Raw genomic sequence first — 16,320 nt, forward strand, 5'->3', positions numbered from 1 at the left:
TGCCTGCACATAACCCACTTTAGAGCTTTGGGTCTTTCTTTTAGTATCTGTAATTATTAATGCTGAGGATTTTCAGAGGATTTCCTAGGGACAAACAACAGCCACAAAGGTAGAATAATTACGCATTTAGAAGAAAGCCATTTGGGAAAAGTTTTACATAATTTACCCAAATTTTCTCAAGTATTCTCTAGTAGTCCAGCTCCTGTCTGCCCTTCCCCTGCTCAGCTCACAGAACTTGATTTTAAGAAGGATTGAGTAGACATTAGTTTTGTTCTTGAAGAAGAGTTCAGGGCACTCCAGCTGCTCATCTGTCTTTCAGGCCCTGGAAGTCCAGTGCCTTTCCCCTCCTGGAACTCAAGTGACTAGGATTCCTAAATGCTGGTACTTCACAACCTTGGGTGTGAATATACCCCACCATGGAGACTGATACAGGTGGCTGAACTCTTGCAGACCCTTGCAGAGTCTGTGATCTTTCAGGTTTGGATCTCACTGACCCAGTGCACTTTTCTGGGTAGTAAGTTCAGGAGTGTGCAAACACAAATGCAGAGGACAGGAACCATTAAATGGTTTTTCTTTTTAAACTTAATAATCCCAAACTTCTATAACATGCTCTCAATAAGTTGATCTAAAGAATCTCAGATGATGGAGCCTGGAGTTTGGCCTAGTGGTTAAAGTGCTTGCCTAGCATGCATGAAGACTTGGGTTCGATTCCTCGGTACCACATACATAGAAAAAAGCCGGAAGTGGTGCTGAGGCTCAAGTGGTAGAGCTCTAGCCTTGAGAAAGTCCAAGGACAGTGCTCAGGCCCTGAGCTCAAGCCCAGGACTGGCAAAAAAAAAAAAAAGAATCTCAGATGCAACTGTTTATAGTGTGAGAAGAAATGAATTAGGTTCCCTAGGTTTTAGAGAAATGAGATAAGAAGAGAAATGAGTCCATCCCTTAGGAATCTTGGGTTTATGGACATTCCCAGGGTTACTGATGCTGCCGGCCCCTAGAATGCACTTGAATAGCAACAGGTTACAGCATGTGCTGGGTGGTCCACGAATCTGTGTTCTACTGCTTTATTCGCTCTGTAGTAGGCTACTTACTCAATCCCTTTGGCCTTTATCTTCTTTTCCTTTCTTTTTTCAGTGTGTGTGTGTGTGTGTGTGTGTGTGTGTGTGTGTGTGTGTGTGTGGTGTTTTTGATTAAACTCAGAGCCCATGGACTCTTGTTTAGCTTTTTACTCAAGACTGGAGCTCTACCACTTGAGCTACAGCTCTACTTCTGGAACTTGGTTGGTTAATGGATTTTTCTACCTGAGCTACCTTTGAATTATAGTCCTCAGGTCTCAAATTTCTGAGAAGCTAAGCTTACAGGTGTGAGCTGTCAGCATTCAAGTCTAACCTGTTTATCTGTAAAATGGGAGTAGTAGATGGAATGGATAAATACTACCATTCCTAGATTATAGTGACAAGTAAGTGTCCTAGTTCACAAACATTTGCAAGGCGGGATTTATTACAGTACTAAGTGCACTTTGAAGGTGGCCTGTATACTAAAATTCTACCCAATGTTTTATTAGAAGTTGGGCTTCTAGTCTTATACAAAGATGTTTCAATCATATTTCAGGCTGGTTGACTGTCTTCATTAGTAGCATTGTCTCATCAAATTACAGCTAGGTCTAAACAATGCTTTCCCTTATTAGGCTTCAGCTAAGCACACAGTTTCTGGGTGCCTGTTGAGCTGGTCTTACCCACTGGCTCTTCAAATGCCAGAGTGAGAATGGGCCCAGGCCATTTCTTCTTCATGGAGGTTGCTATTTGCAGTTCATGTTTATGAAATCCATATAATTTGAAGATATTACCCAGAGAGAATCTTCCCTCTGTGGTTGACTTAGAGAGTCATGTTTACAGTCTTATTACAAGCCAACATTCTGGGCTCTGATTCTTTTGGAGTTCCTATGGCTTCGTTCTGGGGAACCCACAGTTATAACACTGGTCAAAACTGCTGACCAGGCCATTCTAGGATGGTAGATGTGGCTCTTTGACCTACATGCTAAGGGTTTGTTCGGGTATGTGGTGGTTACAGTAGAATCTTGAAAGAAAATACTTCTGGCTGTGGGTTGTTATAAATGTCCTGGAACAATGTTCTAGGACAACCTCAGTTTGAGATTAGAGCCTGTCATCAAGACATCCAATAACCAATGTTTCAGTATTTGTCAGTGGTCAAGAGCATGACAATTAAAAAAAAAAACAAAAACCTATTTTGGAATTTTAGAATAATACTTATCCCAGCATCCAGGAAACTGAAAGTTGTTCGAATGATTAATTTTTGCCATCAGCACTGTCATATGCAAGGTGTTACCTCTTAAGAACCTCTTTCTACTTTCTGTAACCTGGATTTCCTCTTTGAATATGGCATTATAGCTTTGATCTGGGTCCAAGTTTGTGTCTCTTTGGGATTAGATTTCCCAGACAGCCAGAGGGAATCCTTGAGGGTAGAACTATTCCTTCAAACTATCACTCACAGCTAAGAAGACTTTTCTTTTAAGTAACTCTATAATTAGCTTCACAGTTTCATAGAGAGGAAGTAAAGGCCAAATTGTTGGCTCTTTCTTATCTGGCTCTTTCCCCTCTCCTATTTGGCACCAGGGAATCTGCAGATAGGAGACAAGGACTTTGCAAAAATTCTCCGTAGATGAACAGAAAACAAGGGAAAGAAGACAGATTCTCTTTCCTGTTTGATTAGAGGTCAAGGCCTTATCTCTTTAGCCAGGAAGTGGGAAGTTTCTTTTTCACACATCTGAAGAGACCCCCGATGCCCCCTCCCATGAATTTGGTTCCCCAGGAGGCAAGAAGATCGGACTTCTATTTCTTGTTGAATGACAAGGAGTTTATTCACCTAGGGTTTGGTATTGCTGGACAGAATAGCCTCACCCTGCTCCTTATGGGACCATACTCCAGAGGCTACTGAAATAAGAACCACTGGATCTGCTGGGCTCTCTCTACTAGATAGAGTAGTTTACTTATAGGAAAGGAGATTAAGTAGATTGAAGTAGTAGTGCTGCTTTCATTTCAGGAAAGCATGAGCCCTTAGGTACCAAAACAAGAGTTGAACTGATACAAGCCTACATACAGCACCTGGGAAAGAACCTGCTATGGAGTGTAACTCCTTAGATCAGTCATGACATGAAGTAGGAAACAAGAAGATAGAAGGTTGTGTCTCCATGCACTTAAGGGTAGCCCTCAGGAAGAAGACATGTTCATTAGACCATGTAAAAAGTGTACAGTAGGTGGGTCTTCTGTGCAACAGTTGGTTAAGAGATTTTAAAATGGAGAAAAATCAGTTTTCCACATGAGTCCTCATCAGTTGATTAATATACCTGTCCTGAGTACCTAGTAAGGAATTTCACTGCAATTTTAAAAGAAATACACGCTGAGGAGCAGATTTCCATGTCCTTTTTTTCCCTCATGTGTTCTCAGTAATTATTATCATTATCTTAAAGATACCTCATTGTGGAAAGCCATAGCTTTGCCAGCAAAAACAATGTCCTGCCATAGTTAAAAGTATGTTAGAATTTGTAGCTGTGTACCCAGGATTTGACATGGTGTGGTATTCTATTTCAACCCAATTTAATTATATGTTCCTTTTATATATCATAGATGGCTCATACTCACAGAATTGTTCTGCCTGGTGAAAAACTGGCCATGACTTTGCCATAATGGGCTGGTTTATAGAACCACTGAAGTATAGTTACTGCTCATCATTGGGGAATTATGGCACCATAACAACCCTTTATTTACATATACTGCTGAGACAGTAAAAACAGCAAATAGATTTCTTAAATCGAGACGGCAGAAATTTCCCCCCAGGGTACTTGATCCTCATTGTGGCGGTAACATATGCAAGTCTAAACAACTTTAGTGTCTGGATTTCAGCAGTGCATCATTTCGAGGACAGTTTATAACATTCTAATAATAAAATGGACTCTAAATTTGGAGTTGGGCTTCGCAAACATTAGATGGTAATGCACACAGCAGAATCTCTAAGTGATTTGTGAGGAAGGTTTAAATTTGTTAATCACTACTACTGAGTAACTCTGCAGAGAGGCTGGCATGGAATCAGCACAGAGTCTGTTGGGAGAGGGAAAGTCTCTACCAGAAAGCTGCCTGACCCAGTTTGCCTTGACAGAGATAGTGCATCTAGGTAAACTGTCTTTTATCTTCAGACTTCTAGGTCTTAAATAATCTTGATTTTCCCCTCAAACAATAGGAGCATTGCAACTCAGTCAGTCAGTCTGTCTGTGTCTGTCTGTCTGTCTGTCTCTCTCTCTCTATGCTTCATGATGAATCTTTGGGGGAGGGAGATATTAGAATGAATCATTATGTCCTTATTGCTATCCTTTTTGACATTCCATGTAAATTTCACTCTGTATATATTGACTTCCTATTTCTTTCTAGAGCTGTCTGTAGAGTTTTCTCTTTCTTTCTTTTTTGTAACATATACATTTCCAAAGCATTCTGGGAAAGGCTCCTATGCAATCGTGTCATGGGGGAGAGGCAGGGTCATCCACTCTCCTTCAGCTTCTAGTCAGGCTGTGTCTAAGTCTGTTCAGCACTTCCAATCAACAACAGCATTGTGGACACATCATAATGTGGATTGCTACCTATGAATGACAGGCAGGTGGCTTATAAAGGCACAACTTAAAATGAGGTCCTGAGAGGTGTCTGTAATTCTAGCTACTTAGGGGACTACCATATAAGGATTGGATCCAGGCATGCAAACCATTGAGATTTCTATCTCCAGCAAAAAGCTGGAATAAGAGGTGTGGTTCAAGTGGTAGAGAGAGTGAGAGCATGGATAAAAAAAAAAAAAAAGCCTTGCAAGAGTGCAAGGCCCTGAGTTCAAATCCCAGTACCAGGCCAGCACACACAGGTCTTGTTGGAGTTTGGTGTGGGAAGGGTGAGGGTAGCCTCCGCACTGTTATTGGGCCCGTGGTAAAAAACTGACTCAAGTGGACTCTCCTGTCGCTGTAGAGCACTGGGTCCCAAGCTCTGTGCTCACACCCCATGGTCCTGCAAGCCCGCCCTCCAGGCACGCAGGCGCGGTGGCACTCACCTCCGGAGGGCAGGCCCGTGCAGCTGCCCCCGTGCTGGCACGGGCTGCGCTGGCAGGCGTCGGGGTAGAGCACGCAGCCCAGCTTCAGCTCGGTCAGGCCCACCACCTCGGCGAAGCTGCTGCGCTTGTTCTGCAGTGGCAGCTCGTGCTCATTCAACACCACCGAGTCCAGGCAGCCCTGGAAGCCACCCAGCACCTGCGTGACACGCGTGTCCAGCAGGCTGCGGACATTGTCCGCCTGCACCAGCGCGCCAAAGTAGATTATGCTCTCGGTGCTAAGCGTCTGGAAGTAGAGGGGGGCTCTGCGCCGCTCCACGTAGCTGTCGTCCAGGGACAGGCTGGTGACGTTCCGGTTGAGCTCCAGGAAGACTGAGTGCCAGCGCCCATCGTTGACCGCTCGGCCTGAGATGCCCAAGATGCCTGGGCCGCTGCCACAGTCCAGCTGGAACCACAGCTTGCCATCCACGATCTGCAGGAAGGACGCCACAGCTCTGTGAAATTCGTGTCTTCCAGGGTAGCCCCCAAACCCCAGGGCCCACCGGCTCCCGGGGGGTCCCCGATGGAAGTCTAATGTGATTTGATTGATGCCACCCCATGTGAGCCACCTGTGACTCTCCTGGAGTTTTCTGCCTAGGCTGGTTTTGAACCTTGATCTTCAGGCTCTCCATCCTCTGAGTAGCTAGGATTACAGGTGTGAGCCACTAGCACCCGGCCTTTATGCTTTGATATTTTCCAACCAGCCCTTGCAGAATCTTCAGTGAAAACTCCTTCCCTGATAGTTGACACATCTTCCTGTCTCAAGGTTTACACAAGCTACAAACCACAATTAGAGTGAAGGATATTTTTAGTCTTTTCACAGTTAAAATCCCCAGGACTATCTTGTTTAGAGGTGTTTATTATCTGAACCCCTCTGAATGCTTTCCAATCTAGGAATGTGTTCTGAGAACTCATTAATATTTATTGGGCATCTGCCATGTGGTAAGCACCAGGCTGGATACTGGGGAAGAAAGTGAGTTATGCTTCCATCTTCCCTGGCTTATGTTTTAATAAGAGAATTGGCCATATGTTAAATAACCACACATACACATGTACTCCCCAAGTAAATTCAGGAGACTATATGCTGCATGGAAGGGAAAGAGTCTGAGGAAGAATCAAGATTTCCAAGGGCCCACTGTGATAAGTATGTTGGGTTTCAAAACCTCTCTGTATTAAGTACTAACGTTGTACCTAACATTTGGATACAAGATACCTCACCAAGTTCTTAGGATTGGCTCTGCTTAGAATATATGAATATTTAACAACATCTGGCATTTTCCCCAACATCTTCTGCTGCGCTGTCACACCCTGGGGACTCCATTTAGCTCCTCGTCTCAGGGATATGATAGGAAGGGCCTGCTTGTACTGGGGAGGATATATAGCCTGTGTGTCCTAAGAGGCTAGCCCCAGGGGGCATGGTGCCAGGAAGGAAAGATATGCCATTGAAGCACAGAGATCTTGTTGGGTAGGGATTAATCCTCTGCAGAGACCCAGGTGCAACTGTTGCTGAGGAGATGAACTGGCCTTTGACTCCTTTGTGATTCTCCCTTGTGTATTTTTCTCAGATGCTCAGTAGCCTCGTGATCGTGAGAACCGGGGATAGACCATTGTCTAGCCAAGTTTCTATTTGACCATCAAGAAATTCACAGCCGGACTGGGAGTTTGGTCTAGTGGTTAAAGTGCTTGCCTAGCATGCATGAAGACCCGGGTTCGATTCCTTGGTACCACATATATAGAAAAAGCCGGAAGTGGTGCTGAGGCTCAAGTGGTAGAGTTCTAGCCTTGAGAAAGTTCAAGGACAGTGCTCAGGTCCTGAGCTCAAGCCCAGGACTGGCAAAAAAAAAAAAAAGAAAGAAATTCACAGCCAGAAATGGAATAGCAAAAGAAGCTTTCCTGTTTCCTGGCTTATGTCTATGGCCCAACAACAGGATGCAATGGAAGCCAGTGCTAGAGTTTATAAAAGGGAGGGGGGAAGGGCTAGCAGTTGCTGAGGTCTGCTGACATTCATAGCTCTGTGTAGAGCACAGAAATAAGTCAGGAGAAGAAAGGAGAGAGGAAAGCAAAGAAAATCACGGGACTCCAACTTTCCATTTCACTAGGAGCTAAAGATACAAATAACAAAGGAATTCCTTGACATGGGTTGCAACAGTCTTAGCAAAATGTGTTATGCTCATGATAGATTTCCCAATAGTCACAGCACCAGTCACTCTCACAGACACAGCATGTATCCATCCTGCAGCAAGTTCCAAGGCCAAATAATTCACAAGGGCGTTCATAATTGCCTCGTCTGCACACTACAGTTCATGGCACAGAAACACATGAAAGGATGAAGCCCTAGAAATTGAGGAATCCTAATCTAATTCTGTCCTGTGCCACCCAGATCACTGGAAAGAATGCTTGCCCCTCTGGGTGTAGGACTGGAAGCAGGGAGAATGACTGTGGCTTCTTTTATAAGGATACTGTGCCTATTGCAGCTTGGAAGGCCACATCACACACTAGACATGTGAAAGGACTAGAAGCATATTTCTTTTCAGAGAACTTTCACTTATAATCTTATGCTAGTTTTATTTATTTTTTTGATTCAACAAAACAGACAGAATACTTAGTGACAAGGCCTAGAAAATACCCATATTTGTATTTCAATACAAGTAATAAAATGGTGGAAGGTGATTCTAGAGACCTTCACCGTAGTCCATCTGCTATAAAATGCTGTCCCCAGTCTATCTTGGAAAAGCTGGTGAAGTGGGCCCAATTGCTGGAAGCTTTTACAAAAAGATATTTAAGGAAGCTTTTACAAAAGGATGTTTAGTTACTCTGCTTTTCATTCCATTCCCTTCCCAAACTCTTCAACCTCCCTCTCAATAGTCTGGACCTGGTATGGCCTTGTTATGTTTATATACATCAGAGTTCTGTAACTGAAGAAAAGAAAATATTTTCATATGTACATTGAGCAGAATTAGATTTCCTTTTATTTCTGTAAGTGAGAGAAAATAATGGAGGGGGTAACCACATTTAAGAATGAATGTACTCATTACCTTATTTATGTAACTGTAATCCCTCTGTTCATCACATTTATGATAATTTTTTTAAAAAAATCTCACCACAAACAAAGCCAAATGCTGCACATGTATATCCTTATGTGTTTTTGTTTTTATGTAATGTCGGAGAGTGAACCTGGGTCTTTTAGATTCTAGGTAAGTACTCTACCACTAAACTACACCCCCAGCTCCAATTCTCACTTTTATTTTTTAATAAACAGAAATTCTTTGGATCTTCACAAGGAGTTTGGAATTATCTGTCTTGTTTATATGACAAACTAGAATCCTGACACCTTTAGTAACCTTGTAAAAAGTTAATAATCTTTTACTTTTACAGGAACATTATGGCAGGAAGCTGAAGACAACACTTTGTTTTTTTTATATTTAAGTCTCCTCACCCTGTTAAAATGTACACTGCTTATATTTAGGTTTATTTTCCTGCTTTCAGAATACTCTCTCTACTTTTAAAGGATGAAGCCTTCTTAATTCAGAAGGCAAACTATTTTAATAGAAACTGAGGTATGTGTGAGGCTGCAAGAAAATTCAATAAAAGTGATATTGAAATGACAGGCTGGATAGTTTGTTCAATGACATGTATAATTCAGAGAAGGTTGCCCTAATGCTAAAAAAAATATTTAGGTCTTTAAGATTGTTTAGAATCAGTGCTGTGCTTTCCTCTAGATCTTCCATGGCTTGGGGCGTGGGAGACAAGGAATCTGAGCTGTAAAAAGCCACTTTGATAAGAAAGCACAAGTCTGAGTTAAAGAAAGGCGGGCACAAAGTCTTGCTGCTTTAGAGCTTCGATGTATAGATCCACCAATTGCATAGTATCATGAGGCCCATGAGAGATGGTCAATATTCCTTGAAAGGAGACTTTTGAAATCTATTTCAAAGCTGCCTTATGAGCCATCTAGCACAGGCTGCATGGCTCAAAAGAGTACTTTCAAGGAATGTATGGATGGTCAATCCAGCCCTGTGAATCTTTTCTTTTTTTTTTGTAGGTTTTTTTAATGTTTTTTTTTTAATTTTCAGAGTAATGTATAGAGGGATTACAATTACATTCGGAATCTTTTCTTTTAATACACTTCTATAACTCTTTCAATATGCTTGCCTAGGTCACATATACAGATCCACTATTGATTAGATATCACTTGAGCAGGTCAACAAATCTCTGTAAGCCTCACTCTCCACACAGGCAAATAGAGAGAACTACATGGAGCAGAAGGACACTCCAAACTGTGTCTGAGAGAGTATCTTGTAAAGTGTTAAGTGTTTTATTATTACTTCAAAAGAGAAGCATTTTAAGTTCAGTCACTTTTCAGTGGCATTTTTATACATATACCTGACACTCTAAAGTGTCAGGAGAAGCTTTCTTGATATTATTTTAGTCTATGTTGGAAAGATTTGGCTATACCAAATGGGCTGCCTTGTCTTTCAGTTTTGAAGTCTCAAGTTAGCCATATCTAAGAACTATCCAAATAAAATGTACCATCTGTCACTTTCCTAAATAAAGTACTTCATATTCTAAATTAACAAACAAGGTCTCCTTCTGTTTTTGCTATATAGGAACTCAAACACTGACATAAAAAGAAAACTCCTATTGCTTCAGTAACTTCTCCTATCTCTCTTCTGTTGACCTGATTTGTTTCTTTTGTAGGCAAAGGGAACCACAGCCACTGTTTACACTGTTGCTTTGCCTTGCAGGAAACTCAGAGTTTTATTGTGTTGGTCTTCAGATAATCACAGTTTACCCTTCTGAACTTTATTGGCTGACTCTTAACCTTTTATTTCTATCTAAATGGTGTTTGGATTTTTTTATTGCATTTGGGTGTTTATGGAGAGCCCCCTAAATTTCTTTTGGAAGACAGGTAGGGGAACAACTGTTATTTTTATTGCTGCAGGGAGAGAGTTACTTCTTTTATCCATGAAGATTTTAATGAAATACTGTCATTTCTTCAAGGAGGGGCCTTTATCCCAGTGATTGTTTTAAGTATTTTTTCCAAAGACTATACTCTGATTGGGAAAATATTAACAATTGAGAGGTGCAATTTAAGTAAAGCATTTGAGCTTAGTTGTTAATACAAAAGTGCAAGGCACACACTATAACTATAGCCAATGAAATGAAATCTTGCATGAGGTTGTAAATGTTAAGCAAACAATTTAAAATCCCCTATGTGGTATTGCTGGTGACTGTAGGTGAATATCTAGGATAATTTAGCACAGCTGTGTCCGGCTTTGGGCAAACTCAACATATGAAAAGCAAACTAACAGAACATACAGAATGGAGAAGGGGTGTGAGATTCACCTCATGAAGGGATTATCGAAAGTGTTCTTTCAAATAGCAAACGTCTCTAGTTTATTAGAATTCCACTTACAGAGATTCAATTTACACAATTTTCAGGAACACTTGTTTCGTGAAATGTAATATATCTTAAAAGAGCAGCCTAAGAAGTTTAATTATTCTTCTTCCCCTTCCCCAGGGAAGGATGTGCAGAGTTTAGACAGTGCTTGTGAGGTGTCAAGTGACAGTTCCACTATAGAATCAAGGCTGTTTAAGTCTAATATTTTGTCCTCTCTCAAATATTAGCATTCTGTATAGGTTTGCTAATAGGAAGCATTTCCGCCACCAGAAATGCTTGAAGGAGGATATCTGGAATCGACGAAACCCAAGGAGAGGCAGGTGTATCTGCAGTTTCCAATGAGCAGAGCCCTTTCCACATGCAGCATCTATCTGCATAGAACTGACCTCTCTGGAGTACTGAGACAATGACCTCCTGAGTCAACCAAGCTGTCTATGAAATAGAAAGTTTGCCTTTTCCCTCCCATTTTTAGTTGTATTTTATTGTCAAGGTTATATACAGAGGGGTTACATTTACATTTGTCAGGTAGTGGGTGCATTACTTCTTGAATACTGATACCCCTTCTCATGTTTTTCTCACATTTTCCCTCCCCTTACCCCCTCCCAATCATCTTGTTTTATTCCCTTCCCTTCCTAGAAGGGAAGTTTTTAAAAGATTTAGTTTTGTTTTTTAATTGCAAGTAGCATTTATTTCAAACTCACTATTCTCCACAGAGCTTCTTTTTTCTTTTAAAACCTTGTTTTTTTACTCTCCAGTTGAAATGATTTTCAGAATGAAATGCATAAAGATAATGGGAGAGGGGCCAGGAGTGTGGCCTAGTGGTAGAGTGCTTGCCTACCATGCACAAAGCATTGGGTTCGATTCCTTGGTCACATGTACACAGAAAAAGACAGCTGTGATGCTGTGGCTAGCCTTGAGAAAGCTCAAGGACAGTGCCTAGGCCTGGAAGTCAAGACCTAGGACTGGCAAAACAAACAAACAAAAAAGAAGATAATGAGAGAGTCCACATGAAAATGCATCAACTTTTTAAACTCTGACTTTCTGCTTACTTCTGGTTTCCAGGTCAATGAGTTAAAGTCTACAAGAGTTAAGAGATGGGCCAGGAGTTTGGCCTAGTGGTTAAAGTGCTTGCCTAGCATGCATGAAGACCCGGGTTCGATTCCTCGGTACCACATACATAGAAAAAAGCCAGAAGTGGTGCTGAGGCTCAAGTGGTAGAGCTCTAGCCTTGAAAAGTCCAAGGACAGTGCTCAGGCCCTGAGCTCAAGTCCAGGACTGGCAAAAAAAGAGTTAAGAGAAATCACTGGCATAGGACAGTCTCCATATTTCCTCATCTATTTTTCATATTAGAGGCTTGGCTATCTGCTCTTCATGGAGGTGATATAGCAAACAAAGGAAAGAAGCTAGAAAACTCCTAGTGAAGCTAAATCCTGGGCAAAAGACAGATTTCTAACTTGGGGCAAGTTCATTTGGAAGGCACTTTCTACCAGAAAGAATAGAAGGTTTCTAAAGTGTCCTCACAGTGGGCTGGACTGGGATGCTGTGGGAATCACATTGAATGTAGGGAGTCTCAGTTGCCATGCGCAACTGAGTTTCAGCACATGCAGAGGCTGAATCTGCCCTCTGAATACTCCAAATGTAACTTCTGATCAAATCAGTTGTGATAAGGTGGTGAGTGAGGGATGCATGGGAAGCAAAGCTTGGAATGAGTCACTGGAGGGTGGATTGTGACCTTGATAGTTATTACTTTTACAACCTTGGATAAAGAACTTAAACTCATTTATTTATTATTTATTTATTTACTTACTTATTTTGGGTGGTGAGTTTTTTTTTCTTTGTTCTACCACTTGAGCAACACCACAGACCTTTGGTGTGTGTTTTGATTGAGAGTCTTAGCTACCTTTGATAAGACTAGCCTTTAACAAACAAGTCTGCCTCCTCCTCTTTAGTACCTGGTTTGCACTTATCTTCTTGATTAAATGGAGAGGCTACTATATAACAAACTTCCAAGGAATTTAAGAGAAAGAGGTGCCAATAAAGCTACTGACAATCAACAATTCGATGGGTGTTGTGAAGCACTGGAGGTTATGTATGTATGGATGCCAGATTTGGTCTAAGAGATTTGTTCTAAGAGAATTCTGGCTGTGTTAAGAAAGGTTTGGAAGCAGGAGAACAATTTAAAAAGTGTCAAGATAGGATATACTGCATGCTCTATACCTCACATCTACAATTTACTCCCTGAGCAAGAGAAGTGAGCTCAGAGGTAAAAGAGGTTAGAGCTGTGTGAGCTGAGGATCAGGCTGAGTCTGGTAAAGGACCACTCCAGGGAATTAGTTCGGAGATGCTTTCTAAGGACCTGTTGAATGATTATAGCTGAAAAGAGGCAAGTCTTTGAAGTCTTTAGAGGGGACTGCTCAGACTCTAAGAGGAAGTGGGGGCACTAGTGCTGCTGCCCTGCTCTCTGCGCTTGTCTCTTCTGTTCTTCCAAATTCAAAAGTGAAAATGACTTCAGTAGTCCCTGCTCAAGAGCCACAAAATTCACATAAGAACTGACTCTAGATCGGGCGCCAGTGGTTCACTACTGCAATCCTATCTACTCAAGAGGCTGAGATTTGTGGATTGTGGTTCAAAGCCAGCCTGGGCATGAAAGTCTGTGAGACTATTATCTCCAATTAACTACCAGAAAACCAGAAATGGCCCTGTGGCTCAAGTGGTAGAGTGTTAGCCTTGAGCTGAAGAGCTCAGCGACAGTGCCCAGGCCCAGAGTTCAAGCCTCACAACCGACCAAAAAAAAAAAAAAAAGATCTGACTGCAGGGCAAAGACAGTGAGTTTTGCATACCTTCAGAATTATGCAGGGGTTTGCTCGGGTGTACATTACAATCCCATTGTTCTGTAGGGTTCTCAGGCGCAGAGCTAGCTTGAAGTCCTCTTCTTTACTGTCTTCAGAAAGCCGGTACTTGATGTAACTGTTTCCAGCAAAGCTGAGAGACGTGTGCCCTGGAAAGACCATTCCAAGAAGACAGAGGTTCTCTTAGCATCTAGAAATGAGCAGGGACACATGAAGTCATCCAACAACCACTAAGCAAATTGATGAAAGACCATGGGAAGGACTGGAATGCACTGAGAAAAAACCAGTCCTGTTTACCTAGTGGTTTTCTGTTTCATGTTACATTCTTGTCTTCAAGAATGTAACATGCATGTATGTACATATTCATGTATATGTACATATTCATGTATATGTATATATGTATATGTATGCACACACATACACATTGGACAGTATGTGTATGTGTGTGTGTGTGTGTGTGTGTGTGTGCATTTGTATTGACTAATAACCAAAACCCCCTTAGTTTCCCATGTAAATTATTTGATTTTTTAATTATTTTTGGCAGTAGTGGGACTTGAAATCTGGGCCTGGGCATTGTCCCTGAGCTCTTCAGCTCAAGGCTACTACCCTACCCCAGGTCCTGGGTGTTGTCTCTGAGCTCTTCAGTTCAAGGCAACCACCCTACCACTTGAGCCACAGGGCTTTAAACAGAGATCCTCAGATCTCAGCATCCTGTGTTGCTAGGATTACAGGCGTGAGCCACCACGCCTAGCTTCCCATGTAAATTCTATTACTTGTACTTTTCTGAAAAGTACAAGTTTTTTTTTTTAAATCTTATTTTATACAAAAGTTTTAGCAAAGATTTATTTTAGTATGACAGAGTAAAAGTAGAGATAAAATAAGAGTGAGAGACATTTTCTACTCTCCAGGCAAGAGTTCCAGCCAGTAAGTTCAAACCCCAGTACCAGAAAAAAAAATGAGAGAGACACTCTTTCATATCTCCTTCTAGTCACAATCACTAAGGTACTCTAGACATTCAATTCTATAAAATAATGGATGACAACAAAGCTATTTTAAAATCATGTCCATGTTCTTCAAGTGTCCTAAGATAAAATAGCCAACTTAAGTCATTTTCACAAGGTAGCTGACATAAATGTGAGACCAATCACAAGTCTGATTCTGATCATTAACTACACAGTGACCCTTCCTGGAATGTGTGATCTGCCCCCATTGTTCGATTCTGAGTTTACCATCTTTATCTCTTACTTTATGTTTCAGCACACAAAAGTAATAGTCTCACTAGAGTAAAAGATTGAAAGCATGGGATTCCAAATAGATGACAATCCAGGACAATTTAAAATGTTTTCTATATAGAAAGGAGAAAGGAGATTGGCAGAAAGTAACACCAGAGGTTATAAGATTGGTTTTGTGATTATATAGGTATTTATCTGTTGTGTGCATATCATGTACTAGGAGCAGAGACTGCATGAGTTTTCTCCTAAATGTAGATCTTAAATGACTTACGCCAACACATTGATTCTCCCTTTTCGTCATGGTTTGATTTCCATTTTTTATTCCCACCATGATTTTATGTATTTATTTAGGATTTAGAAGTAATACGAAGGTAGCTTTTAAAACCTATTTATATAACACTCATATATATGCACATACCCTTTAGCTTTGATTTGCATTTTTAGAAACTACGCTTCTCATTGCAATGGCTGAATTTCTAAAACTTACTTGAGCAAAGTAAATTTTGCACATATAAAACACAATTTATTTTTTTATTCCCACTATAATTATTACTATTAGTAGTAGTAGTAGGAAATATTTCTTGTATTGCAAAGCTGGTAACAGTATAATTATATTTGAAACAGATACTATCACAAAAAGAGGATTTGGTACAAAAAAATGAACAGTACAATTATTAAAGCAAATGGGTAGACTGTGCATGAATTTAAAGACATCTTGAATGTGAGGGAAGATCAGGGGATAATTGGAATTAAAATAAATATTTTAAAATTAGTATTTTTTTCTATATGATGCAATGAAAAGCACCTTTTTTGTCTTGGAACACAGGGCTCACTGTCCATTTCTGGTGGTGCTCTGGCTTACTTATGTGCTTTGGGCTCGGATTATTCCATAGGGACTCAATGTGATTGCCCCAGTCTTAACTCTATTGACCTCTTTTTGTGGCTATGGGTTTGTGTAGCCTTCCTTGTCATACATACTCTGTCTCCTTTCTCCACCCCAACAGTCTCTGTTTTCCACAGTGTCACAGCCTTAACAGAAGTGTGGCATAGCTAAGAGCCCATGCTATGGTCTCCCAGCGTCTAAGGAGTCTAGTTTTCCCATGTTTCGTTAGCACAGACTGCAGCTGTGAGAGTGAATCTTAGCTATGCTCCATCCTTAGGAAAAGTGCTATGCACACACACACACACACACACACACACACACCAGTGTATTCTTAGAGGGTAAGTGTTTCAAGAATACAAAATGAGGAACTGCCATACTGTTTTCCATAGTGGTTATCTCATATTGTTACAGTATTTCACTTGGTTATCTGATATACTGGATATATGCATACTTGGTTATTTGAAATTGGATAGGGAAGGGGGGAAAACAAGATGAGGGGGGAGGGAAATGGGGACCAAGACATGAGAAAGGGTATCAATGTATGTGAAGTAATGCACCTTCTATCTGGCGAATATAATGTAACCCTTCTATTAATTATAATAAAAAATATATGAAAAAAAGGATACAAAATGAGATCCTGGTCATCCCATCCGTTCTGCACCTGAGCATTCTCCAAGCTTTCCTGGTGGACACTGGCAGAGGAAGGGTCTCCTGCTGGCTTCATATCCTACACACTGCATATCTCCTGGACATGGCTTCTCCATACAAGGATCATTGGACCCTGGGCACACTCCTCCTGTGACAAAGGGAGAACACAAATGATCA

The 16,320-nt window shown here is 41.1% G+C and overlaps 1 protein-coding gene across 2 annotated transcripts in view; it reads right to left on the minus strand.

Annotated features, from left to right (window-relative positions):
* Fat3 (FAT atypical cadherin 3) overlaps positions 1-16,320 on the minus strand; it is a 513,350-nt gene that overhangs the window by 22,732 nt on the left and 474,298 nt on the right. For both annotated transcript variants that reach the window (XM_090343055.1, XM_090343054.1), the window contains exons 19-21: positions 16,157-16,291; positions 13,372-13,529; positions 5,098-5,566 (exon numbers count right to left, since the gene is read on the minus strand). In XM_090343055.1, coding sequence (XP_090199181.1) covers positions 5,098-5,566; positions 13,372-13,529; positions 16,157-16,291 — 762 coding nt within the window. The remainder of the gene's footprint in view (positions 1-5,097; positions 5,567-13,371; positions 13,530-16,156; positions 16,292-16,320) is intronic.

The sequence above is a fragment of the Megascapheus bottae genome, chromosome 12 (genome assembly GCF_031878675.1).
Source record: "Megascapheus bottae isolate mThoBot1 chromosome 12, mThoBot2.hap1, whole genome shotgun sequence".
Taxonomy (NCBI): domain Eukaryota; kingdom Metazoa; phylum Chordata; class Mammalia; order Rodentia; family Geomyidae; genus Megascapheus; species Megascapheus bottae.